The sequence below is a fragment of the Sciurus vulgaris genome (assembly GCF_902686455.1).
Source record: "Sciurus vulgaris genome assembly, chromosome: 11".
Classification (NCBI taxonomy): domain Eukaryota; kingdom Metazoa; phylum Chordata; class Mammalia; order Rodentia; family Sciuridae; genus Sciurus; species Sciurus vulgaris.
This window is the reverse complement of record NC_136472.1, coordinates 101,879,024-101,905,233: the sequence shown is the minus strand read 5'-3', so window position 1 is coordinate 101,905,233 and position 26,210 is coordinate 101,879,024. Positions and strand designations below refer to the sequence as shown.

The 26,210-nt window shown below is 33.8% G+C and overlaps 1 protein-coding gene across 1 annotated transcript; it reads right to left on the bottom strand.

Annotated features, from left to right (window-relative positions):
• Positions 1-2,874: 2,874 nt before the first annotated feature.
• Positions 2,875-26,186, bottom strand: AASDHPPT (aminoadipate-semialdehyde dehydrogenase-phosphopantetheinyl transferase). The gene is made up of 6 exons (XM_079101653.1): positions 25,936-26,186; positions 24,155-24,380; positions 10,798-10,919; positions 10,008-10,169; positions 6,758-6,829; positions 2,875-4,832 (listed from the first exon to the last, which is right to left on the bottom strand). The coding sequence occupies exons 1-6, from the start codon at positions 26,116-26,118 to the stop codon at positions 4,668-4,670; spliced, it is 930 nt and encodes a 309-aa protein (XP_078957779.1). The 5' UTR covers positions 26,119-26,186; the 3' UTR covers positions 2,875-4,667.
• Positions 26,187-26,210: the final 24 nt, after the last annotated feature.

The window sequence follows — 26,210 nt, the reverse complement described above, 5'->3', positions numbered from 1 at the left end:
ACTCCTAAAATGAAAGGGCAAGAAGTGGCTTCAAAACTTGTGAGATTTGTACGTGGAGGGGGTGATGTCAGAAGCAATTATGCTAAGGAAAGCAGCTATTTGTAAGCTACAGCATTGTAGGGAGAGGGCAAAAGAATTGTCATCCTGACCTCTTTCCCTTCCCATCCAGTCTTCCTCTAATGGTCCCTTCCATTTACAGAACCCAATCAGGGAAAAGGGAACCTGGTTAATGTAGGACATGGACATCAGCTTTACGGGGTATTGAGCAAGATGAAAATCTCTAAAGCCAGTTCAGCAGGCTTCTTGCTCACGCAAATACTGCAAAAGCATAGAAAGCACTTTAAAATACTCTAGGTATAGACAAAAAACACAGGGTATTCTCAGGACCACCAGAGTTATGGGTTCCTGCTTGTCTACTGTAGTGAAGGATTCTACGTCAGCAGGAGTGGTCTTACAGATAGCACCTGGGACAGTCCTGAAGATGACTTACAAAGGAGTGTATTATGCCAAGCGTCAGATGCTACTGCTACCAGTGCTCAATGTTTTTTAAGTTTTTCCACTGAACAAATGATCCTAAAAGCGAAGAACAGTGACAGAACTTCTAAGGCAAAAGAAAAAAAAAAAAAAAAAACATTCCTCTGAAGTCATTTTTACTTAAAATGCAGCCAAGTAGCCAAGTTTGCTTTCTCCTTACTCTATCTGTATTGCTTTTATTCTAGTTTCTTTCCACAGATTCAGATACATCAGGTACCCACTTGCTGTCTTGTGGTAACTACTATAAACCCTCCTCAGGGTATGTATTTCACTATGTATTTGTGGCAAAAGCTACAGAGGTTCCCAGATTCCACTATCACTGTTCCACCATTGCCGATACAGTGGTTGACCAGCAGCGGTGGTGCGCGCCTGTCCTGTAAATCCCTGTGACTTGGGAGGCTCAGGCAGAAAGACTCCAAGTTCAAAGCCAGAATCAGAAAATTACTGAGGACCTCTCTCAAAAAATAAAAAGGACTGGGGAAGTGGCTAAGTAGTTAAGCACCTCTGGTACAAACAAAACAAAAAACAAGCTCCACTATGTAAAGAACACATGATATTTACATCTTAACACTTTTTTCCATCAGCAAAATGAACCCATCCCACAAGATGATTAAACAACCTAAATATGAAACACTTTGTGTGGAAGACAACGATGTAATATAAATACCTTGGACACTTAAGGCAGTCATTTAACATTAATTGATAAACTAGAAATTTATGCAAAGACCTTAGCCAACTCCAAATTCACATAGTAAGATGACATTGTTTCCCTCATAAAAATGAAATTCATCATTAGCTTTCTTCATGTTCTCTTTAAGTCTTTAATAATTGGAAATATTTGTGATCAGGTACAGGTTCATAAACATCTAAATCTATTTGGTTCTCAAGTTTAGGTAGCAGCTGGGTGTGGTGGTTCATACCTGTAATCCTAGCAAATAGGGTGAGACAGAAGGATCCCAAGTTCAAGGCCAGTCTCTTTCACTTAGATTCTGTCTCCAAAAAACAAAAAAAGAGGCATGGGACGTGGTTGAAAATGTAATTCAGGGTTAAGTACCCCTGGGTTTAATCCTTAGTATCGCAAAAAGAACAAATAGAAAAATCAGATGGCAAAAGTTCGAATCAGTGAGGGAACTTTGAGTTCCCTAATTGATTTATAAGTTTCTGACACTGCATAAAGAATTCTGATAAACTGAAAAGTTTATCCATATCTATTTAGTTTCTGAATAAGAGCACGGGAAACACAAACACATACACTTTTAAAAATTAAATCCATAAAAGTTCCTAAATAGGAAAGTATTAATAAAGACCAGTAAATCCATACATTGGGCAGTATGGTACGATGCAAAGAATTGTTTTGGACCCAGCAGGCATGGATATGAAGCAGTACTATGGTAAATGCCAGTACAGAACTTAGTATGTAGTAACACTGAATATTTGGCAAAAATAGAAATTAATAGTTAACAGAGTAGCTTGGAGTGGAGGGGAGTGGGGTAACTAAGAAATGTCTAGACCTCTACACCACTTTGCAAAAGTGGATAGCCCTTCCTCCCAACCTCAAAAATATATGTATCTCCCATGTCTCATTTGTTCTTAGGAAACTACTTGAGGATATGCCCCACCCAGAAGAGAAGGAAATCTAAGAAAGATACAAGATCTAGGAAATAGGAAACAGAATCCAACAAAAAGGAAGTAATTCCCAGGATGACAGTGAAGAAGATTCCAGAAAGACATCTGTACACTAGCCATGGAAGGCACAGTCCAGACTGGATACTGCAGACTACTTCAGGAGTGAGTTTTCAAGATGTATAAACCTGAAAGAATGTTATAGGTTTGAACATATGCAGAAGATATTCATTTATCTGGCAGAGACCCAAACAAAGCTGATTATTAATTAAAGGAAATGAAAATGTAGTATCTAGTATATGGTAAGAATATTATCACTTAGTAATCAGAGGTTACAAAATCTAAATAAACATATTCTAAGTGTAACCATAGTCAAAAAGGAAACTGGATTACAATATAATTATATAGAGAGGAGAAAGGAAAGGGTAGAGAATGCATAATGTTGAGAAGAGGGAAGTTTTATATTAGGAAGCCAAGAAACAATGGGTAAAATTGAAAAATCAAGTAAAAGCAATATAAGCCTATTAGTTGGAGATATAGTAATAAGTTACAAAAAAGTCGAAAGTGATGGTACTTTTCTTTAGGAAAAAAACTTACAGATCCATTTGACTTTTCAAACTATGTACACGTCATGTAACTGATTTAAAAAGTAACAGGAAAATTAACATATCTGAAAAACAGAAACTAGCACTGTTAGGCTCATAAAAATTCCATAACAACTATTAATCATTTTATTATCATAATGACAAGACAAATGGTTTTTCATATCACCATTACACTCATGCTAGCAATAACAATACTTTCTGTATTACAAATGCTACTTGATCTTTTTAAAACACATCACTTAGTATGCTTGGAGTAACTGAGCATGCTTAATAAAATAAAAAAATTATAAAACATTCCAAAATTTTTAATTAACAAAAGTACCTATTTTTATATGGTTTACACACGACTTTAAATGTTAGTAGTAGAAACAATGAAATTATTTTTTGATATTTAACAATAACAAGACAAATTTCCCAAGACATGCACTACACACATATAATAGATTCTGTCATCAATATGATGGTCTTGGCATCTTAATATATTATGTTCACATTTTAAATTAAGTCCTATTTACTAAAATAAACACAGATGAAGACAATAAACAAGAGGATCATAAAGAAGGAATACAAATAACTAGTAATGTTTTTTATCAATCTCATTTGTAATGAAAGAAATAGAAATTTTAAAAAATGACACATCATTCTTCAGTTATACTGACAAAGATTAAATACAGGGGAAAAAAAGATAATACCTATGGTTGACCAGGGAGTATACAGATAAGCATGGTCACACGTACACTACTAAAAGGAAGTGTAAATTGGACAGCCTTTTTGAAGAACAACATGTTAATACTTATCAAAGCTCTAAAAGTAAGACCTTTCAGTCACGCACTCCAGTTCTAAAAACTTTCTTAAGGACCTATCAAGCATGTGCCTCAAAATGTACTAAGACATTCACTGCACCACTTACAGTAACATATAATACAGACAATCAAAATTCCAAACACAGAAGAAAAGAAGTATCTTATGGCACATCTTTCTTATGCCAGGCAGTGGGCGTCACCTCAACGTCATAATCCCAAACCTTCTTTATCTTTTTCCTTTCCAACAGAGTCTACCTCTAATAGAGGTGAAAAAAAATGTCTGACTCTAGCTTTCTCTATGACTAGATCTGAGTTGATGGAAAATAAGGGGAAATAGCCTGAAGGCTACCAGGAGAAATCTTCTGCACTGATAAAATAATGTTATAGAAAAAATGGTCTTTCCTGCCTTATAGATGCAATTTAGAAGATATAAAACTGGAAGTTATAACATTATGCTGCGGAATGGGATGAGCCTAAGGCAAAATCAATAAATTGAGCCCCCCCCCCAAAAAAAGTCTTTAATGACACCTCTGAATGTATGTTATATAATAAATCATTGGTTAGTTAAGTCAATTACATTTGGACAATGCTGCCTCTAGTCAAAAGCATTTGAACGGATACTAGTCATAGAAGAGAATACTTTAGAACCACCAAAAGTTTATGTAACAGAGGTATTATGAACAATAGACAAACAATTTAAAACATTTACAAAACGGTATGTTCCCATTTAAAAAAAAAAAGTTAACACGGATTCAATGGCCAAGAAAAAAGTCTGGAAAGATAACTCAGGGTTTAAAAAGTAGTTTACCTCTGAAAGATGAGATCTAAATGTTCCCTTTTTCCATATCTGCACTTACCATATTTTTCTAAAATGAGCATGTAATATTCTGCCAACCTTTTTCTGTTTCTATCTATTCAATGCAATTTTAGACAGGAAGAGGTAAATGTATTGTACCAGAAGTCTGCTTTTTTAATAGTAAAAGTTATCAGTTTAAAAAAAAAGTTTTGTGAAATAAAATTTGATACCATCAGGCAATGATTTTTTTTCTGTAAATATGGAAGATTACAATTTTCAATTCCCTTCATCATGTAGGGAATCATATCATGACTTTGTGCCATTTCGGATTGGAATTTCTTCTGTAAAGCAAAAACAGTCCCAAAATGAAGGATCTTCAGGTGTCATGGGAACAGCAGATGATATTAAATCATTAAAGGTGAGAATAGTAAACTGCCTCTGCGTTGGTATAGAATGATCTTGGGATGGAACCTAAAAGGAAAAAAACAGATTACCTAAATATACTGTATATTAATCTTATGATCAATTTTTTAATTATGAAAATATGACTAAATTAGATCTTCAGTAAAGTATGACAGTAAAATTTTTAGAATATTTTATTCCTTGTATTCATACTGCAAATATAACAAATTGAAAAAAAATAGAAAACTTTTTGTATTTAATGATGACCTATGTTGTTTAAAACTTCTTGAGTCCCACATCCAGAAAGACTGATTTAGTAGACATGAATTTAAATAAATCTCAAAATCTGCAATTTCGACAAGCAGAGTTGGGCCCCAAGGCAAACTTTTGAAAGCTACTACAGTGAGGATCTGATAAAACTGCTACTAACTACATAGATATAATACTACTTTAGGGAATTAAGTAATTTATTGAACTTACATGTAATTTAAACTATTTTCTACTCTGCAACAGAGCCTTTGTTCAAGAATACAACCCAGTATAGGTCTTTTATGTTCTATACATTCTAGTACAAGTTGAGCATTCTTAATTTAAAAAAAAAAAAATCCAAAATGCTTCAAAATCTGACATTTTCTGAGTGCCAATATACCACAAATGGAAAATTCCACATTTGACCCTCATGTCACAGTAATTAGAGGTGCATTAAAAATATTATATAAAACTACCTACAGGCTATATTTACAAGGTGTATATGAAAACAAATTAATTTATTTAGTATTTTAATATGTCTAGGTAAATATTCTAAAATTTGAAAAAAACCCAAAACCCTTCTTTCTGATCGTAAGCCTTTGAGATAAGGGCTACTTAATTTGCTTAAACGGTATCTGGGTTCTATGGTATAATATATTTATGTATAGTTGTGCTGCGATATGGTTTTTATTCTCAACATTATAGATGGGGAAATTGAGGTTCCTAAAGATCAAACAATTTGCCCAAGCTTACCACAAAGGTTAAAATGGTAGAATCATACATAGAAACCTCCTCTTGCCACTGCTGCCAAGATAGGCTCCACCCAGGGAAATAAGGAAAAGAAGCACTGAATATGCAGATGCTTTAAAAACTAAAAGGCTGTATAAAAATGTAAGATACCCACATGGAGTTATAAAGTTGCCACTTAAGAACATAAGGATGGGTAACAGGTATTAATTTTAACATGCTATCCCTTTTTAAAGAGGAAAATCTATGTAGAATATTAAATCCTTTGATTAACCTATCAAAGGCATGGTTTATGTCTATTTTTCTGGAAGAGATGCTATTACAGAAATTGGTCATTCTACATTTTCATACCCAGATTTATTAAAAATAATGGAGTGCACACAGTTTTGATTATAACATTATCTTAAAAAAATTACTTTGGCAGAACCACAACTAAGCTGGAGTTTTTAATCCTAATTTGTTTCCTCCCTCACTTACTAGGTAACAGCCTAAGAAATATAAACATTGTACTAAAAAGCTGAACTAAGACTGATGTGATGCCACAATATGATAATACATGTCTCACGATAATACATCTCTCACGTTTGCCACTGTAACTTTGAAATAATTTAGGATACTACTTTAAAAGGGGAGGAGGTTCAATTTGCAAGATCATTCAATTACTCACCAACCTTCAACTCGGTAACCTTTTTATTCAACATAGCCCCAATTCACAAGGAAATTTCTAATACAATCTAAATTTCTATTTAGATGACTAAGATAATAATTATAGTGAATTTCTACTGGAAATATGAGTGCTATAACAATACTACCAATTTTTTTTCTGTAATATTTAAATGTATTTGAAAATGAAGAAGCAGGTAATGTGCTCTTTCAAAAAGTTTCTGTTACAGACTTTCACACAATCTCAAATTAATATAAGGCAAATGACTGTTTCCATTAAAAAGGGAGAGCGGGCAAGCAACATTAATTCATGCTTTTTAGAAAAAAAAACTTACATCCTCATGCCTAGATCCATTGGGTTTCCTAAGAGCTACTGCAACAAAATGGTGTTCGTCTATTTTGCTTTCCTGAAAAATAAAAGTGAAAGAGACATGAATTATAAAATACATAAATCTAGATATAGTTTTGTTTACATTTTATATACCTCATTCTTTTATGTACATATACACACACACACGTATTACTCTAGGAACCAAATAATGGACAAATGGGATCAAGTACTGTATTCACTTATGTCCTGTTAGTCTTTGTTTTTTATAACAACATTTTAAAATACAAACCCCATTGCTCCCCACTTTAATAGAATGTTTGCAAATTTTTGGTTTTATGTTTCTTAATTAGATTTAGGTCATACACTCTCAACCAGACCATTACATAAGCACACACTAGCCATCTGCCCTTCACTATAGGCTGAGGTTGTAGCTCAGTGACAGAGTGCTTGCCTAGCATGTGTGAGGGACTGGGTTCAATCCTTAGCACCACATAAAAATAAAATAAAGGCATTCTGTCTGTCTACAACTACCAAAAAAGCCCATTTTTTTTAAATTAAAAAAAGAAATCAAGTTGCAACACTGGTTTGGTAAGCAGTTAGTTATTACATAATAAAAGCCTATGGAAAACTACTGTGGAAATTTATAGGTAAGACTTAAGAAATAGGTTAACTATAATCAGAAGTAATACTTGGAGTCCTTTCATCTTTTATCCTCCTTCTTTGTGTTTTCACACCTTAATAAATCCAAATTAGCCAAAAATAAAAATTCAACAAGAATGAATTTAAGACAATATAGTTAAAAAGGAAAAATAAATAAGTCTAAGAATGAGAAGATTTAGTAAATCAAACATCATAAAATAAGCTGCCTACAAAGTCAGTTAGCTGCCTACAAAGTCAGTTTTCTTTACAAAACCTAATTTGAATGTACAGATTTAAAAATATCTAAAATTAATTTTCAGAAATTTAGCAAATAACAGTTCTTATGTGGATAAAATATTTTAATAAATAAATATCATGCTTAACATGTATGTATGATAGCTGGGCACTAAAGAATGTTACTACTTGATGTATTATTTTTAACAGTAAGAGATATTAACAGAGACTGTCATTCTATCATGACTCCAAAGAAAAATATTTTCCTTTAAGGCATTTTAAGCTCACAGTACTTATTTAAGTATTATAAAGAAAATCACTCTTTCTGATACAGGGTCTTCCATTCTGTACACTAAATATATCAATAATATGCACATTGTAATAAACAGAAATGTTTTGGCTAGAATTACTTTTGAAAAAACACTCGGGTCAGCAGCTGTAGTACTGTATGTAAGACAAGTATCAGAGATAACTGTGGGCAATAACCAATTCTTATTCCACCTGTCAGCTAAAATATCAAAATACCCTGCTCAATTTATCTATTTAAGTTGTTATAAGCCAAAATTCAATGAGATTAATTTCAAAATGAAGCTTCACCCTGTTTACTCAGACCTTATCAGGGCAATGTAAATATAAAATATGACACAGCAAAACTAGAACAGCTATATTATAACTAATGCCTGTTATCAAACTGTCATGTACTTCATTATTACATGCAGAGTTCTAATAATGTTAGCTATTAATATTCAATAAACATTAGAATGAAATCTCTATGAGGTTAGGAAATTTACACTAAACCCTTACTGGTTGAGAAAGTGCCTTTAATAAATGTAAAATGAAAAAGAAGTTAAAGCGGCAAGTTAGCCTAGCCAGTACATTCAATGCTGTTGAACACAAGACTTAAGTTTAATTTTTGAGATTTTCTAAATTTCAAGAATTGCCTTGTCATTTTTTTTAATCCATAAATTTACTGTGAACACAAAAATTGCCCCCAAACTTTCACCAAATCCAAAAGATAAGAACATTTTATCTTTCCAGGAAAAAATTTAGCATTAGTTTAAAAGATTAATCTGCTTCACTAAAATGGCAGGTCATTTTCTTCATGTGCATTCTCTTACAAAGTAAAACAAAATTTTAGCTACAACTGAAAACATTCTCATTTTACCTTTTTCTCCTAAAGGTAAAAGGTTGAAAAATGTATCTCTATAAATTCTGACAATTCTACTTGATAAGCCCATTCTTTTCAAAAGCAGTAAACCAAATATTTCTATTACATATAACCTCATCATTTCAAACATTCAGTTCATTTTCCTCTGGAGTATTTGATTTTTCCAAGTAGGAAAATAATAACAATATTTGAATTAGTAAAAAAATTCTTTGAATTTGCTGCTACAAATAATGGATTCTTGATTATTTTCAAGCTAGTTTTAGGTTTGTAAATGAAAAAATGCTAACTAAGGTACTGCCACTGCCCTCAGAGAGCATTAAGAGAGTAAAACAATTATGTAACTATAGATTATGAGGTTAAAAATGTGGTATATCATAGGAAAACAAACATAAAATACGTGGTTTTCAAAGAAGGCATCACAGGTTCAACTTAATTTTGTTAAAGAAGGCAGTAAGGACTGATGGAGTCATGGAATTAGTATAAACAAATGGAAAAGAAAAGGGGAGGGGACATTCCAAGAAGTTGTGATGTAGCTGTGGTAGCAAAAGAAGGTAGCCAAAGCAAAACTATATTATCTTTTAAAATATAAGATCCAAAGTAAAATTTACTCTCTGAAAGGATCCCTACCTATTGAAGCAGTTTTTGATACATATCTCTTTCTCAAAATACTTCTGCCCTTGGAATTCTGATACTACTTTAATCTTACATGCAATCATTTTGACCATTTTTTCCTAGTCTCTTCTGCATTCCACTTTTAAATATTAGTATTCTCGGGGCTCTGCCCCAGGTTTTTCTAACTTTCTAACTTAGGTAATCTCATAGCTTCAACTTCAAATCCCATGGTTTCAACCCACATTAATGATTATCATTATTTTTTTCTAGCCCAGTCCTCCATTCTATTTGCCTACTTGACACCCTCACTTGGGTGTCTCAGTGGCATCTCAAACTTAACATTTCACTTGTTTTATAGTATTCTATCTCTTAATAGATAGTCCTCTTAAGTCAAAGCACTGCTTACATCATCTTTGATACCTCACTTCCTTAACCACCACATACCATCACAAATAGCACTTGGTCCTCTTAAAATATCAATCAGATTTTATCACCCCTCCACCCCCACAAAAGACCTATTGAATTCTCTTGAGAAAATTGACAAACACCTCCTATCTTACCCAAACCCTGGGGAACTACTCTCCGTACCTAAATTTCTTACCTCGAATGCCCATTCTTTTTCTTCCTCTCCATCCAGGAACAAGCGTGTTTCTTTATAAACTTCGCCTATATCCAAGTTTAATGGAGATATATCAAATTCAAGCCGTTGCAATTCAAATCCCAGTCCAACACCAATAGCCTTTATGAAGCTTTCCTTCAGTGCCTAAGATACAGAGAGACATTCATTTCTTAAGAGTACTCAGAATATAAAACTTTTCATAAAATGTACAGGCCCAGTGGAATCTGGATTTCTACTTCTGTACCATGTTGTTGTATGCATTTTTTTTTTAAATTTACCTTCCTAGTAGCATGGAAATAAATCATGCCTATAAACTTAGGTTAAATCATTTAAGCTCTCTGTGCATCCATTCCCTCTTGACTGAACCATGATAACACCACCTTCTTCACTGAGTTCTAATAAGAATTAAATATTAAACTAACTTATTAAGAGCTTGAAATGATATCTTCCAGTGTGTAGTAAATATTATGTGTCTATTAAGTAACAGTCATGGGTATGAATTTCTTTAAGAAAGAAAACATTATAAATGGTAATAAAATACAGTGCATTTTAGTTTTAAAAGTACCTTCTAAATTCATGTTAAATTTTTTCAACATAAATCATAATCTAATACTATATGAGTAAAAAAATCATAAAGTTCTCAAGCAATTACACATTTACTTCAAGCACCATATGGTACCACTAGGTAACCAAAAGACTTTTACTCCCAACTTTAGTGAAGACAATAGAATCATTACAGATTTTTCTTTTCAAAATTAGAAAAAATTTATACCCAATTCCTATAAAACATATCCAGCTGAGTCCATTCATCCTTAAAGCTTCTGATTGTTTCCCATTCTTTGTTGGTAAACTTTCTTTTCATAATATGAAAGAACTCTGGAATTGAACCACGGCCTGTTGAGTGAGAAAATACAGGATTAAAAAAGTTGTTCTATTAAAAAATTTTTTAAAAATTTAAAAATGGCTGCTCTTTTAAAAAAAATCTGTTGAAAAGTCAGGACAAAAAAAAGAATGCTACAGGGCAATGCATTCAGTCACAGTAATCCTAAACTAAGTTATCAATCAAATTGAGCTGGGAATTAAGAGAATATGCCATGATAAGCAGGGCATAGCCTAGAAACTGAAGAGCAGTTTAACAGGAATCAGTGAAACTGGGAATTATTAAATAATTAAGAAGAAAAACTATATAGCTGTACCAAAAGATGTACCAAAAACTGACAAAATTCAGCAAATTTGTTATAAATTCTAAGCAACTAAAAGGACATTTCTCACAGAGTACTTCTCAGAAATTCACAAAAACACTCCTAATGCAGAGCTAGATGTATTCTAGAGTTTGATATTATTTTGATGGATTACAGGAGAAAATAAGAATCAATTCTTATAATTTGTTAGAAATCAAGTATCTAAGTTATTACTGTGACTAAAAAATTAAAACAAACATTTCCTTCAAAATAACTGTTGTTTCAAAATGTTTTCTAATATGACTTCTTCAAATAAAAACAATTTTCTTTTTCTTTTTTGTTTTTTTTTTTTTTTTTTTTTTTTTTTTTTGGTACTGGGGATTGAAACCATGGGTGCTTAACCACTGAGTCATATCTCCAGCACTTTTTATTTTTTTATTTTGAGGCAGGGTCTCATAGAGTTGCTGAGGGTCTCACTAAATTGTTGAAGCTGGCTTTGAATTTGTGGTCCCCCTGCCTCAGCCTCCCAAGCCATTGGGATTATAGGTGTGCACCACCATTCCCAGTCAATTTTCTTTTCTTTTATAGATACTACTGTAAAATAAACTCTCATTAAAATCTGAAGCATTATCTTTAGCTCCAACATTCCAAAGATAATATACACCACAGCATTCTAAAAATTAGTGATAAATAAAGGACACAGCTCAAAGGGCTTGATTCCTACAACTAAGGGCTAAGATAGCAATTAAAATTAGGATATTCATATTTTTCCCCAATATTACAATTATGTGTTTGTCTAGATAGAAACTTTCTATTATCATTCATTTACTCTTAAAGTATGCAGAACATGCACAAATATAACACAATTATGTACTGCGCTACTAGTAAAAACAAACAGGTCATATTTCTTGGTCTCATACATTACAACTTAATAGGTCTATCAGAGAAAATGGTTCAAATATTTACCAGATGAACAAATGGATGTTAATTATTGTTTGCTAAGCTACTTCCCAAATGTTCTATTGTCCTATATACTTAAGTTCATGACTATTTTCCAAAAAGATTTTGAAGGAAATCCCTCCACAAATTGTTAAAATGGCTTATTTACCCCAACTTTCATGTCTAAAATACCCAAATGTCTCCAATATGTGGCATTCCTGTGCCTGTTAACTACAACTCTTTGAGTGATAGCTGCTTCTACTCTATGAGCATTTCTTATGAAGAGAATTATGTCTGGAAAAAAGATGCTGACTTCCCCTATTAATGCATTACTGGCATCTATAATAACTGACTCATCCTTTGGGAATCCAACAACAATTAGGATTATTATTTTTCACTAAAAACACACTATTTCTAGATGCTGATAATAACATGAGTAAAACAGTAAACAAATACCTTTCCCATATTTAACTCAAAGGCAGAAAAATATTAAAAAGCCAGTTCTCGGGCTGCAGTTGTAGCTCAGTGGTAGAGCATTTACCTAGCATGTGTGCACTGGGTTCGATCCTCGGCACCACATAAAAATAAATAAATAAAATAAAGGTATTGTGTCCATCTACAACAAAAAATATATTTTTTAAAAAGCCAGTTCTCTCACAAAACTCTGATTCCCACAGTACTCTCAATTGACGAGTCAAAATAATTTGCTATTGTTTAGTCAGGAAATATTTCTGATTATCCTAAAATGATAAGTAGTACTCAGGCAAGACAAAGATACTTTTTCTTTATCAAACCCTGAAATAATAAACTGCGAGGTTAACAGTTTTATCACAAGGGATCCTTACCCTTTTCAGGGTCATGGCTCGTTTTTATAGTCTGATGATTACTTTTCGACCCTTACAGAGACAACTAGAAACCCCTCAATAAAAACTGTTTTGATCAGTGCCACATCACTGGCACATACTGGATAGACAAATAACAACCTAAAGAACACCTTCAAGAAAGAAAGCTTTCAAAAGTGACTGAAGTAAATCTGACTTTTAAACACTGGGAGCTTGTAAACAATAAACTGTTTCCTTTGGTTTCTGGTATAACAATAGGAGGAATAATTTAACTTGGATTTGGAAAACAACATTTACGTGTTTTGAATGGAACTATCGTTTAATAGTAATAGAATACAATTTAAAACTCTTCAATTTAAAAAGATGTTCTGTTGTCATCTGTAATGTCATTTTGTTTGTTGGTTTATCCAGGTTTTCATTTTATAACTTCTAAGAAGCTCTGATTTCCAGCTAAATGTGATAAGGCAATCAAGGAAAAATTTAAATATGTATGCTTATAAAAAACAATTAACATAAAAGGCAATTTAGCACAATCACTAGGAAGCAATCACAGAACTCATTACTAAAGGTTAAAAAAGTAACCAATATGAGTACTTTTTCATATACTTTTGAGAGCATCTAATCCATAAGAAATCTGACAGCAACGGGAAAAGGAGATTTTGTGAATATTCAGCCAAAGCACAACAGCACCACACTGTGGTATTATGGGGGAAATACATAATGGGTGAATAGTCTGTTAATTCCAGAGTTTACTTAAGAAATTGGAATAAAAAATAATCATTAGGAAATAACAGTAGAAAAGTAAATTTGTCCCTCAATCCATATTAGCAAAATTATTGGACATAAGATGGCAAATCTTTCTATAATTATGCTGTCACACATTCATTCATGCCTTTTACAATCTTCTATTTAATCACCCTTTTCGACATTTAAGAATCAGAAAGAATCTACATATGTAAGAAAGACAAACAACTGGAAACCATATAGAACCACCAGTCATGTTTAGAAAATCCTGATCTTCCATCTTAGAGCTTAATCTTTAAGCAGGCAGTGCTAGACATTAAAATGTTCTGCAATGATCAGCAACTAAAAAGTTTATTTTAAACATAGTAATAACAACAAATCATTCAATCAATATCCTTGGCTACTATCGCAGGCCTATGACAAAAATTCCTGACAGTATTAGAATCTCAAATCCCACCTACATCATTTTCTCCAAAATTAAGTCATCAATGTGTATATATAAATAACACCTCAGTTAAAATTCACCATCCTTTAAGAAAACAGCCCAGTTTTTGTTTGAGGGGATGCAATGAAAGGAAGTTGAATGATATCCACTTGTGTGCTTGCCTCAAAGTATCAAAATTTTGTTATGAAGAATGCACATTAGAAATTCTAATGCTTTCGTTTCTTTAAAGTATGAATACATAGGGCTGGGGTCATGGCTCAGTGGTAGAGAGCTTGCCTAGCATATGTGAGTCACTAGGTTCAATTATCAGCACTATATAAAAATATATAGTAAAATAAAGGTATTGTGTTCATCTACAACTAAATTTTTTTTAAAAGTTTGATTACATATAGTCTTGCTTCTATAAGAAGTGGTGATCTTCTAATATGTAATGCTTCCCTTACTAACTCATCACAAGGTATTTTTATTGAGATATAAAGCCAAAAATAAAACAAAAAAATGTGTGAGCTGCCATTATAGTTTCATAAACTGTATACACAAAGTCTTTTGTATGTTATTGACGAAAGATCTTTAAGTGCTTAACATGTAAAAGTATAACAGAAAAAAAACACTAGATTGAAAAGAAATATGATATCCTAGGCTTCAGAATAACACTTAGGAAGTACCAAGCTTCAGTTGCTCTTTTGTGTGTTTATCTGAATGGACATATATCAACATGTACAGGTTGGCAAGAAACAGGCCAACAAAGCTAGAACTACCAGGCTGGGAATGTTATCCTTCAACAAAGCTCTTACAAGAGCAAGGAAGCTCTGGAAAAGCAGGTGGGACCACCCTAGGAGCCCATAAGACAGAGTAAGCAGTCATTATTTTCAGTTCTTGATAAACATAAAGGAATTTCTTTTCCCTTCTGAGCTTCAAACTTGCTTGAGAACCATGATCCCTTTTTCCCTTCCAACTTCTCCATTTTGAAATGGAAATTTTTTTCCATGCTTCTCCCACCATTGTATTTCACATAACTTGTTTTCTAGTTTCACAGGTTCACAGATAAAGATGAATTTTGACCCATGATGGATCATACCTAATTTAGATGATTCAGATAATGAGATCTTCAATTTAAAGCTAATAGAGGTATGAGTTAAGTTTTAGGGATGCTGGGATGGGGGGAACTTGATTTTTATGTGGAATGGATAAAAATGTGGCAATAGGAAGAGGATGAACTATATTGGGTTGACATGTACTTCCAAAACTTACATCCACTCAAAACTACAGAATGTGACTTAAATTGCAAAGAATTTTTGCAAATATAATAAAATTAAGATCAGGGCATACCTGACTAGGGTGAGCCCTGAATCCAATGACCGGTTTCCTTATAGAAGAACAAAGTGACATACAGAGAAGAGAAGGAAGAGAGTCACATGAAGGTTGAGGTGGAAAGTGGAATGAAGCTAGCTGCATTCCAAGGATTGCTTGGAAGCACCAAGACCTAGAAAGAGATAAGGAAGAATTCCTGGAACCTAGAGGGAGCATGGCCCTGTAGACATCATGACTGATCTAAAGCCTTTTAGAACTGTTAATAAATTCATGTTGCTTTAAATCACTGAGTTTGTGGTACTATGCTAGGTAGCCCTAGGAAATTAATATGCACATGAATACTATTTTTAGGATAGATAAGTAAATATAGTCTTATGAGTTTTAGTGTTCTCTCTCTGGAGTCAAATATGCAAATACTGGCTCCATCATTTCTTTGTCATATTTATTTTAAAGTCTAGGGACAAAGAGTTGGGTAGATTAAAGAATAAACAAACTATATGGAAATAGCAAGCACTTCATAAAGATTAGTTTTAAGGTTGTTGCAGTAGCTGTTATTGATAAATGAATATAAATGTGTGTGGATATACATATACAAATATGTATGTGTATATATATACACATACACACACCTATGTGTATCTACATGTATCTATTTATCTATATATATATTCCCTTCTGTCAACTGTTTTATCAAGTCCTTTGTGCATTCATCAAGTAAGGCTTATGTGGTTTTCTCATCAGTATTTAAAAGCATTTTAAGTATTAACAACATCAACCTTTGTCTATCATATTTGCCACGAATAGATGCCTGGGTGTGTAAAGGGTAATTTAATATGAAATCGCTTCTGTTGACTTGTGTTTCTTCTTATTCTTCTAAGCTAAAATGGCATCCTTTTTTTTCAGAAGTTTAATAATTGTTATTAAAACACAACTTTAATTTTGTTGTAAAGTGTGAGGCAAGCATCTAATGATTTCCTGATCACTTCAGTCATTTAAAAAAAAGAAAAGCAGATGGGTTAGAATTTTTTTTTTTTTTAAACCGGCTTGGTAAATCACATCCAATATGATGTTTTCCAAACACTAATATGCCTAACAATCAACTGGGGAAATTATTTGAGGTATAGAATTCTTGCTTCTACTCTAAAATTATGTCTAGGTAGATCTAGGGCACTTTTAATGAAGCTGCATTTTTAATACACATCTTAGCTGATTTTGATATACCAATGATTTTAGAAACATGACTGTATGGTCCTATTACTATTACAGAAGAAAAATCTAAGACAATTATTTTACTATTTGGAGGCTGGTAGGGCTATTCCAACCCTCTGCAAAACTTAATCCTAATACTATTCTATTTCTTCTTTTTTTTTTCTTTCCTTTTTTTATTCTGCCTATTTTTTAAGTATACAGTTCAGTAGCACCTAGTGCTTCGACATTGCTGTGGAATAAACACCACCCACCTCCAGAACTTTTATTCTCTGAACTGACACTTCACCTGTCTCATCCCAAATTTTCTCATTTCCAAGAAAATATTTCACTTTTATTTCTCATCCATTTAATCTGTCATCTTCTTCAATAATATGCATTTTCATATTCTGAAATCTCTATGTTCAATCTTCTTTGTCTCCTAATTCATTTCCTTTTAATTCTGGAAACGTTTCTCAGTTCTGTCTTATATATCAATTATTCAATTTTCTGCAGGAACTAGTCTATTTACAACTTCCTACACAGATTCTATTTTCACTAATAACTTTCTATTGAAAGAGAAGGTTTTGCAGAGGGAAGACTGCAGTTTTGCTTGAATTTAGTAATGAAGACTGATGTCCTTCTAAAGTTAAAAATAAAAAAGTTCATGTAGCTTTTATTTCAGGAAAAAAAGGCATTTCTTTTTAAGTACTTTGGTCTTTGAAACTTCTTTTAACTTCCTGAGTTTTAAAAAATCATTTTAGGGCATGTGTTTTTAAGAAAAAGGATATTACTATTTTTTCCTGTGATATGATTTTATAAATTAACAATGTATATTTAAGTCCCTTCAGATTAATAGAGGCTTTTTTTTGGTACTAGGAACTGAACTCAGGGGAATTTTATCACTGAACTACATCCTCAGCTCCTTTTATATTTTGTGACAGGGCCTTACTTAATTCATTTAGGGTCTTGCTGAGTTGCCAAAGCCACCTCAAACTTACTTGTAATTCTCCTGCCTCGGCCTCTTGAGTAACTGGGATTATAGGTGTGTACCAAAATACTGGCTCAATTCATTATTTTACATAATAGTCTATGGAATTCATGTCCCACAACTTACTTAACCAATTTCTATTAAGAGTCTTCTGACTTCGTTCTTATACACAGATACCATCACGTATATATCCGGATGTATTTTTCTATTTTTTGGATAGAGTACCAGAAACAACTGCTAAATCAAAGTGTTTATGTATTGTTTAACTTTAAATATTATTTTCCCAAAAAAAGTTGTACCAATTTTTATTTCTTCTATGTATATATGATTGTTCTTTTCCAACATCCTCCACTGTATCAGGTGTTTGTTTGCTCCAATTGCAAATCTAATTGGTATCTAACTGTTACTTTATTTTGTTCTAAAAGTTTAATTTTGTTTTACATTTAAATCTTTAATTCCTACAAAATTTGTGTCTGTAGTATGTTTTACACTGGGATGGTTAACCAGTCCTACCAGCATCATTTAATAATCCTTCATTCACTAAATTAAAACACTATATATATTATTACAGGCTCTTTTTCTTAACCCTCCTAGTTGTCTATTATTTTGCTAAAATCTTACTCTTTTTTTGTACCAGGGATTGAACTCAGGGGCACCTGGTCACTGAGTCATATCTCCAGTCCTATAGTCCTATTTTGTATTTTATTTAGAGACAGGGTCTCACTGAGTGGGTTAGCAACTTACTTTTGCTGAGGCTGGCTTTGAATTCTTGATTCCCCTCCCTCAGCCTCTTAAACCCTGGCCTTATAGGCATGCACCTCTGCCCAGCTCCTACTCTTTTGTTTACAAGGTCCACTACAAGTTCTGTAAAAAAAAATGGTAAGGCAAGGTCCCTATCACCGTACTTTTCATATTATTAGACATTAGATCTTCTGCAAGAACTTTAACCCAGTTCCACAGAAGTTTTCATAATTTCATATTTTCAAATCCTTAAATAGGCATCAATAAAATCTCAGATTGAGAGGTCACATACTATAGAATTCAAATTGAACACTTGGGCTTCTACTTCTTTAGTTAAGTCACCTAAGCAAGTGTCTAAATCTTTTTTATAAAATAGTAATAACATTATTTATGGACTTAAGAGAAAGAAACAATACATATAAGGCATTTAACATAGTGTCACACTCAGTAAATACTAGTTCTACACACTACTCCTATGGACAGTAGAAAAGATTCACCTATAACCTGGAGTGGACAAAACATGCAAGCAGAAACTTCATTTTCCAATAAGCAATTCAGAATACAGAGAATGTGACTAGTTAAAGCTACTTACCAAACCTAAGTTTAACCTTTTTTTAAAACAAGTGTTTTAGCTAAACATACCCTGTTAAAATGAAGGTTTAGAAAAATATAGATCATCCTAGGGAGGAAAGAAAATGATAATGGAATAGGTTATAGTAGCAGCAAAGTTGAAAACTTTGAAAATCTGAATGGAATAGAAATGGAGAAATGTAAAAGCTAGACAAACAGGTGAGGAAGAAGACTCAAAGGAAGAACCATTTTTATCATAACTCACTGACAAGAATAGTTTATATCCCATATCTAACATAAAATGAACAGTCCTTTTTTTGTTTGTTTTCAAATAACGTAAGGATTATTTGGAGAGGAATTAAGGAGAGAGGTCCTCTAAAGTCTTTTTTACCATTTGTACATTTAAAAAATATACCTGATATTTTGAGTGTGTGCTATGTGCTGAACACTATGCAGGCACTAAGTACACTGTGGTGAAAATGACAAAACAAGAATGGAACCTGAAGTCATCTAATGAGCTAGATAATAATGAAATAATTAAGTCATAATTTATAAATAAAAAAAGGTCTATGAAGGAAATAAGATGAAGTGTCAAGAATATCCTTTCTGAGGAGATACTGGCTACTTCTCATTCTTGAAATCTCAAGTGTCAAGAAAAGGGTAGGGAGAACACAGAGCCAAGGAGATGGATCAGTTCTTTTGCAATGACCCCAAATAGGAAAAAAAATTGCAACATTCGAAGGAAAAAGAGACCAGTGTGGGCAGAAAACACTCATCAAAGAGAGCCACTGAGAACTGTAGAAAAGTCTGAGAATGAAGAGGCAGATGAAAATAAGAGAAGAGGCCTGGATTTTATTCTATATACCTTGAGGACCAACATAAAACAGTTTTAAGAAAAATGATAATAGTATTTCAAATGACCATTATATTCTGTATTGAGACTGTAGTGACTGGGTGAGGATGAAAGTGAAAAGGGGGGGAAACCAATTAGGAAATTATTTAAATAAGGCAGTGGACAGGGTATCATGGAAGGAAACAAGAAATAGGCCTTTATCACCTTCCTAGTTATATATAACACACAATTATACCCACTGCATTTAAATTTATACTCACTAAGTAACGGCTGCTCTAGACATAAGTCCATAATACTATCATTTCAAATTACTGAAGTTAAAATTAGTACTGAGTCCCAGAATATTTTTATGTTATTTTGGCCAGTCAACTAATATTCTGCCAAGTTAATTAAAAAACGAAAACTTGGAACATGTTAAAACACAGGGAAAAGAACTCTAGTTTGTTTTGCAAATATAATATAATAGGTTTTATATTGTAATCTTGCCTATCAAATCTTGCCTTATTTTTGTAAATATGGTTAACAAACTGAACAAATCATAACATTATTCTTATTTTATACTTAAATTGCTAATACCTTTAATGGCAGGTAAAAGTTAGAAAACAAAAGAAACACCTGACCAGGAAGACATCATTCTTCCCAGGTTAAGAATGTACTGCACTGGCAACTATATGATAGGGTGCTCAATCTTCTACAAACTATCTTCTCTGGACATTCATTTACTTAATGAATATTCACTGAGTGGTGAGTGTGTACCACTTACTTTTCTATCAAGCTGTCTTGTTAAAGTCTTCATTAAGGAGAGAATAAAGTTGGTTGCAATAACCTCCTTAATAGTGGGCACACCTAGAAGGAAGAAATCCAGAATTTCCTAGATTCATCATATCCTCTCCAGCTCTACCATATAGCAACAATGGCAGAACCAGAAGATGGAAAAGAGCCACATGTAACAGAAATGGTTACTGGAATAAGGAAAATGACTAAAGTTCCTTCAGGAGGCTTACCTTCAGACACAGATAGATGTAACAGAACTGGTTCTTTCAATATACTAATGATGCTTCCCCTGCCAAAAGCTGTCTCTTAATAGTTAACAATCTAGTAACAATGTCCAATACAAAGTATGGTACTTCCCGTGGTACTATCCTAAGTTTTTCTTCCATCATTTAGCAAGACTCTAAGGAACATTTGTTGATCAATTCCTCCATTCTGACAAATAGAGAATCTGAAATGAATCTTCACTGAAGCAAACCCCTACCTACTTTTGTCCCTCATTAAGAAATCATGCTGTGTCCATTCCTATTTTAGAAATTAGTGCCATAGTACATTAGTGACTGTAGGGAACATTCCTCAAGCTTATCTGACAGCAGTCACTGACACCATGGTCTAAGTAAGCCAAACAGTCTGAACAGAGAAACTGAGGTAATGGTAAAGACTCGCCATGGAATGAAGGTCTTTGCAGTCGCTGAGGCTGAGTTTGAGCTGAGGGGAGGCCTCATTCTGACATGCATCACAGAAAGCTGTGATGTGAGCTCGCCCGCGCTGCCTTGCTTCATGCCATTCCCCCAGTCCTTTGTCTCAGAGCTGTTGCTGGACAGAATTGCTTAGGCATGCTTGGTTTGTTTACACTACTGGACCCTCAACATATAGTTCACCTGTAGGCTGATTCTGTTATACTTTAACAAGCATGTTAACCTGATTGGATAATGTGCCTATATATGTTCTGTGCAATGCTAAATAAAATTAGATCCGTGACTTCAGAGCTCGATCTCTGATATCTGAGTAAGTGCGCGCTGGGTAAGGGTAGGTAGGGTAGGCATCGTTCATCCTCACCCTCAGCAAACCCGTCTCTGAACATCAACAAGTGACAACTGGAAAATATCTCTTTCCCTATGTGTCACTGGACATATTAACTTTTTGACAATGAAAAAATCCTAAGAAGAAAAAGGTCAACATATTGTGATTAGTCAAAAGATCAATCAAAAAAGCTACAAAGGAACGAAAGGTCTAATAAAACACTAATAGAAAACTGAATCTCCTATTTTTGTTCAACTTTCTTCCCATCATCTATTAAAAGCCTGAATTAGTAATTCTTTATTTACCCAGTATGGACCATAAGCAAACGCTGCACATCGAGTCAATTAGTAATAAAATCTGTTTCTCACAGGCATCATTTACTGGCAGATACATCATCTTGCTGGGCCAGTCACTGTTATGTAGTTTTGCTGACTGCATTCTAAAGATTAATGGCCTCTCCACTATTTTCTGATTTTAAGAAAAGCTTATGTAAGGAAAGTTCAAAGCTCTAAAAACATATGGTCTTATTCCTATAATTAATCTGAACCCTCTAGAGCAATGCTTCTTTAATAATGCACTTTCTATGCCTCTGATGAATACCTCAGAACCATGATTCATGTGGGAATGGATTCTTGCTCTTGAGGGACTGGATCAGTCATGTCAAGAGCAGGATGTTTTAAAGAGAGGGTGCTCCTCCTGTTTCATTCCCTTCACATGTGCCCTTCCACTTTCCGCTGTGAATTCAAAGACACCAGCATAAGGAAGGCTCCTGCCAGTTAACTTCTCTTATTCTTGGGCTTCCCAAGTTTCAGAACCATTAATCAAAATAAACCTCTTTCTTTACAGATTATCTGGTCTCAGATATTGTTACAGCAACAGAAATCAAACTAAGACTCTGAGAAAAAGACACGTCCACATGCATACAAAATGTAGCTACCAATTTCAGAAGGTTAAAAAAAAATAACCCTTGTGTTTCACTATGGAATCTAGGTCAAGATCCTGTTCCATAATCACTAGCAGAGCCACCTGAGATTTATGAGGAGAGACAGTAGCTGTTGGGCAAATGCAAGATAAAGATAATCAAAGCAAAGGTGAGATGAGATTCACAACCATATTCTGAAGCCTAAACTACAGTACCACGGTGCTTATTCATTTATATGACAAATATTTATTGAGCACGATTATATACTAGGCAAAGTATTAAGAGATATGACAGTGATCAACCTGTGTTGAGGTTAATAAGGTTTCTGCTCTCTTATAGCTTATAAGCACCAAGAGAAAAAAACTCAAACATCCTGATGAATAACTGTAACTGAGATACGATACTAAGACAAAATATATTTTATAACTGCTTACAACAAAAGAACCTATTTTAGATTGAATGTGCACAAAAGGTTTTTTTAAAGTAAAGGTGAGGTGAAATCTAACCAAGAAATAAGAGTAATCTATGTGGAAATGGGGGTGAAGAATAACATTAATATAAGCTTTCTAGATCAAGAAAACCATATAAACCATGCTATCATGTAGGCAGTATGTAGATTAAGCATTGTACCAATCAGAAATTAGGAAGTTGTGGGTTCTCCCATCAGTAGTTTTCTTCTTAACCTGTTTGTTATCTTCTAATGAAAATAATCATATGTTTATCATAGGACACTTGAGAAAATTCAGAGAATATATGTAAAGAATCAGCAAAATGCTGTGTCACATAGTAACTACTCAATAAACACCAATGATTCTAATGATTGATTATATAGTGTTAAAAGAACTTGTATACAGTACATATTAAAAGTGCCTGAGGCTGGGCACATCTGTAATCCCAGCTGCTCAGAAGGTTGTCAGGAGGATCAGAGTTCAAAGCCAGACTCAGCAACTTAACAAAGCCCTAAACAACTCAGTGAAACCTTGTCTCGAAATAAAATATTTAAAAAGTTTGGGACATGGCTCAGTAGTTTAGTGCCCCTGCGTTCAATCCCCAATACCATAAAAGAAGAAAAAAAAAAAAAAAGTGCCTGAGTTTACTCAACCCCATAGCAAGTTTCAGCAGCTCTTGAAAACAACTTTCCAAGGCAATACAGGAGAAACAAATATTTCAATAGAGCCTACTCATTATTTTTACTTATGTAAATGTGCTAAAACAGTTGTATTTATACATAGTTCCACCTAAGAACTACAATGTATTTTACCATTGGGATTGTTCTCTTAAACTAACAACTTACTGATGAACTGTGGGAAATGCTTAAGTGAAACAGTTGATGTATAATCCAAAAAGAAAATAATTTCACTTTGCTTCTAGGCAAAGTATTATATGGATACCCAATAATGGAGAATGTATTATTTTCATGAGAAATCTATTAACATTAAAGGAAATACATACTTTTCAGATATATACTCTCTCAGATATGTTAACTTTAGGTATTAGATCCATTTTCCCTGAACTTAAATATCTATGTTTCTTGAACTGCTGGATTATTCAACAATTAAGAGCTGAGACATCAAAACACTTCAATTCTATACCACAAAAATGCAACAATACCTGGAAAACTAGTCTTCATTATATCAATTCCAACTTGTAGCTCAGGTTCAGCAGCAAGCACTGCATAGTCTCCTTGATGAGAGATGTTAAAGTTGAAATTAGGGTAAGGATTCAATGAGTCCTTTGCAAGAACTGGTTTTCCTTTTGCTGTTCTTTGCAAACGGATATGATTCCAAGGAATATTCAATTTCTCTGCAACTAATTTCCTTATCATCAGACGGCCAGCCTGTTAAGTACATAAAACATTTGCTATGCATTGATTTGTTCTAAACATACAAGTACAATGCTTATAAATATAAATATACATTTCTGTTTTGGAAATACATAAATATTAAATATCATGCACTGAAAAAAGCAATTCTTAAGTAGATAGAATACTACCTTGCTTAGCAATTTCTTAACCTGCAACCAACATTAACAATAGGTATCCTTCTAGACTTTTTAAATCTATGTACTCCTACATGCTTATGCTAACTTGCTCTATATAAACACATATGAGATCATACTGTATGCAGCCTACAACTTACAAACTTTTTTAAGTATTGAGGATTATTTCATGTCTATACATATTAGTCTGGTCTGTAGAACACTTCACAGTATTGAGGTTCAATAGGCTATTGGCCATTCCCCTATAACTGAACATTTTAGGTTATTATAAATATTTTAGATTTGCTGTTATAAAATTCCACAGCAAGCAGTCCTCCTGTACCTACATTTGTACATGTATGCCAGTATTTCTAGATTTTATGCATTGATCATTCAGCTTCAAAAATTAGTAAGGCATAACCTACCTTGTTCCATTCTTACACTTCCTATATTAAGGGAAAAAAAAAAAATGAACATACACACAAAAAAACCCAAAGGTATGACAAGGTATAAAATATTTTTAAAACTCCTTCAGAAGTTTTTCCTTCATCAATTTTAACAATGACTTTTAAAAACTGCAGGACTTTCAAATTCACTCATTTCCAATTTCTTACAAATTATAAAAGAGTAAAATATATTCACCAATTTGCCCTCATTAAACTAGCCCATATTTCAGTATTTAAATATCGAGATACTTTCAAGAAACAAATGTTTATGAAGTGATGGTAAAGGTTGCTTAAACCGTGCTACACAGTAATTTCTTTTGAAATCTAATTTGCCATATTTTGCTAGAAAATACATAATACATATACATCTATTAAAAATACTGTTTCCCCAGCAATCTAATCTGGAAGGTTTGCCCAAGACTGCATCCTCCCTGGACTTCAGTTTCATTGATAACAGAAGACTGGCCTAGGCCTCTCATGGTCCCATGGTGCCCAAGGATAAGCTAAGTCATATTGTCAATACTTTCTGGGCATGTGCAAGATGCCCTTGGGACAGTGGTGGGATATGGAAAAGGCTGAATAAGCATAGGCTATGAATCCAGCAAAGAAAAAAAATACAATTTGCTAATATTTAAAATATACATACAAAAACGATTCACTACAGGAAAAAGATAACTATTACTTCGTAGGTTTTCCCTACACTTATGTTTTAGTAGGGTCCCTATTTTCAATTGCAGTGGGGAGGAGCTAATTTTTACAGCTATCGAGGCCTCCAGGTTACAAAGACCTCCGAGACCAGGCCGTACGTAGAACAGAGACACTGTAGCGCCGACCACCCTAGCCCGGAGCGGTCCACAAATGTTCTAGAGCTCAAAGGTCCACGGTACCGAGGGAGGATGGGTCTCACAGCCCAATCCACCTCCCCCAATATTTGTTTTCAAAGCTCTAAATACCAAAGATTTGTAGTACCATGGCTGCCTTAGCGTCCCGAGCAAAGACGAACTGGCCAATGCGCTCCTTCTCCTCGGGCTGTATCGATCGCACCGCCAGCAGCCATTCTGCACGACTCGGAAGCCAAGTGCCACAGGAAAAGGCCCAACGCACACCCTCCATGGATGGCACCAAGCAGAACCGTTTGGCGGGGAAAACCATACACTGAACACGGACCTCACCGCCACCTCGGGCCTGATGGCGCGGACGCTAGCGTAGCTACACCCCCTTCTTCCCGGCGTCTGTGCGTAGGA

Coding starts and splice junctions, on each gene's coding strand:
- AASDHPPT (XM_079101653.1), bottom strand. CDS start 26,118: ATGGTTTTCCCCGCCAAACGGTTCTGCTTGGTGCCATCCATGGAGGGT. Junction 6,830..10,007: donor AAAAAGAATGGGCATTCGAG/GTAAGAAATTTA, acceptor TTTATTTTTCAG/GAAAGCAAAATAGACGAACA. Junction 4,833..6,757: donor ATGGATCTAGGCATGAGGAT/GTAAGTTTTTTT, acceptor TTTTCCTTTTAG/GTTCCATCCCAAGATCATTC.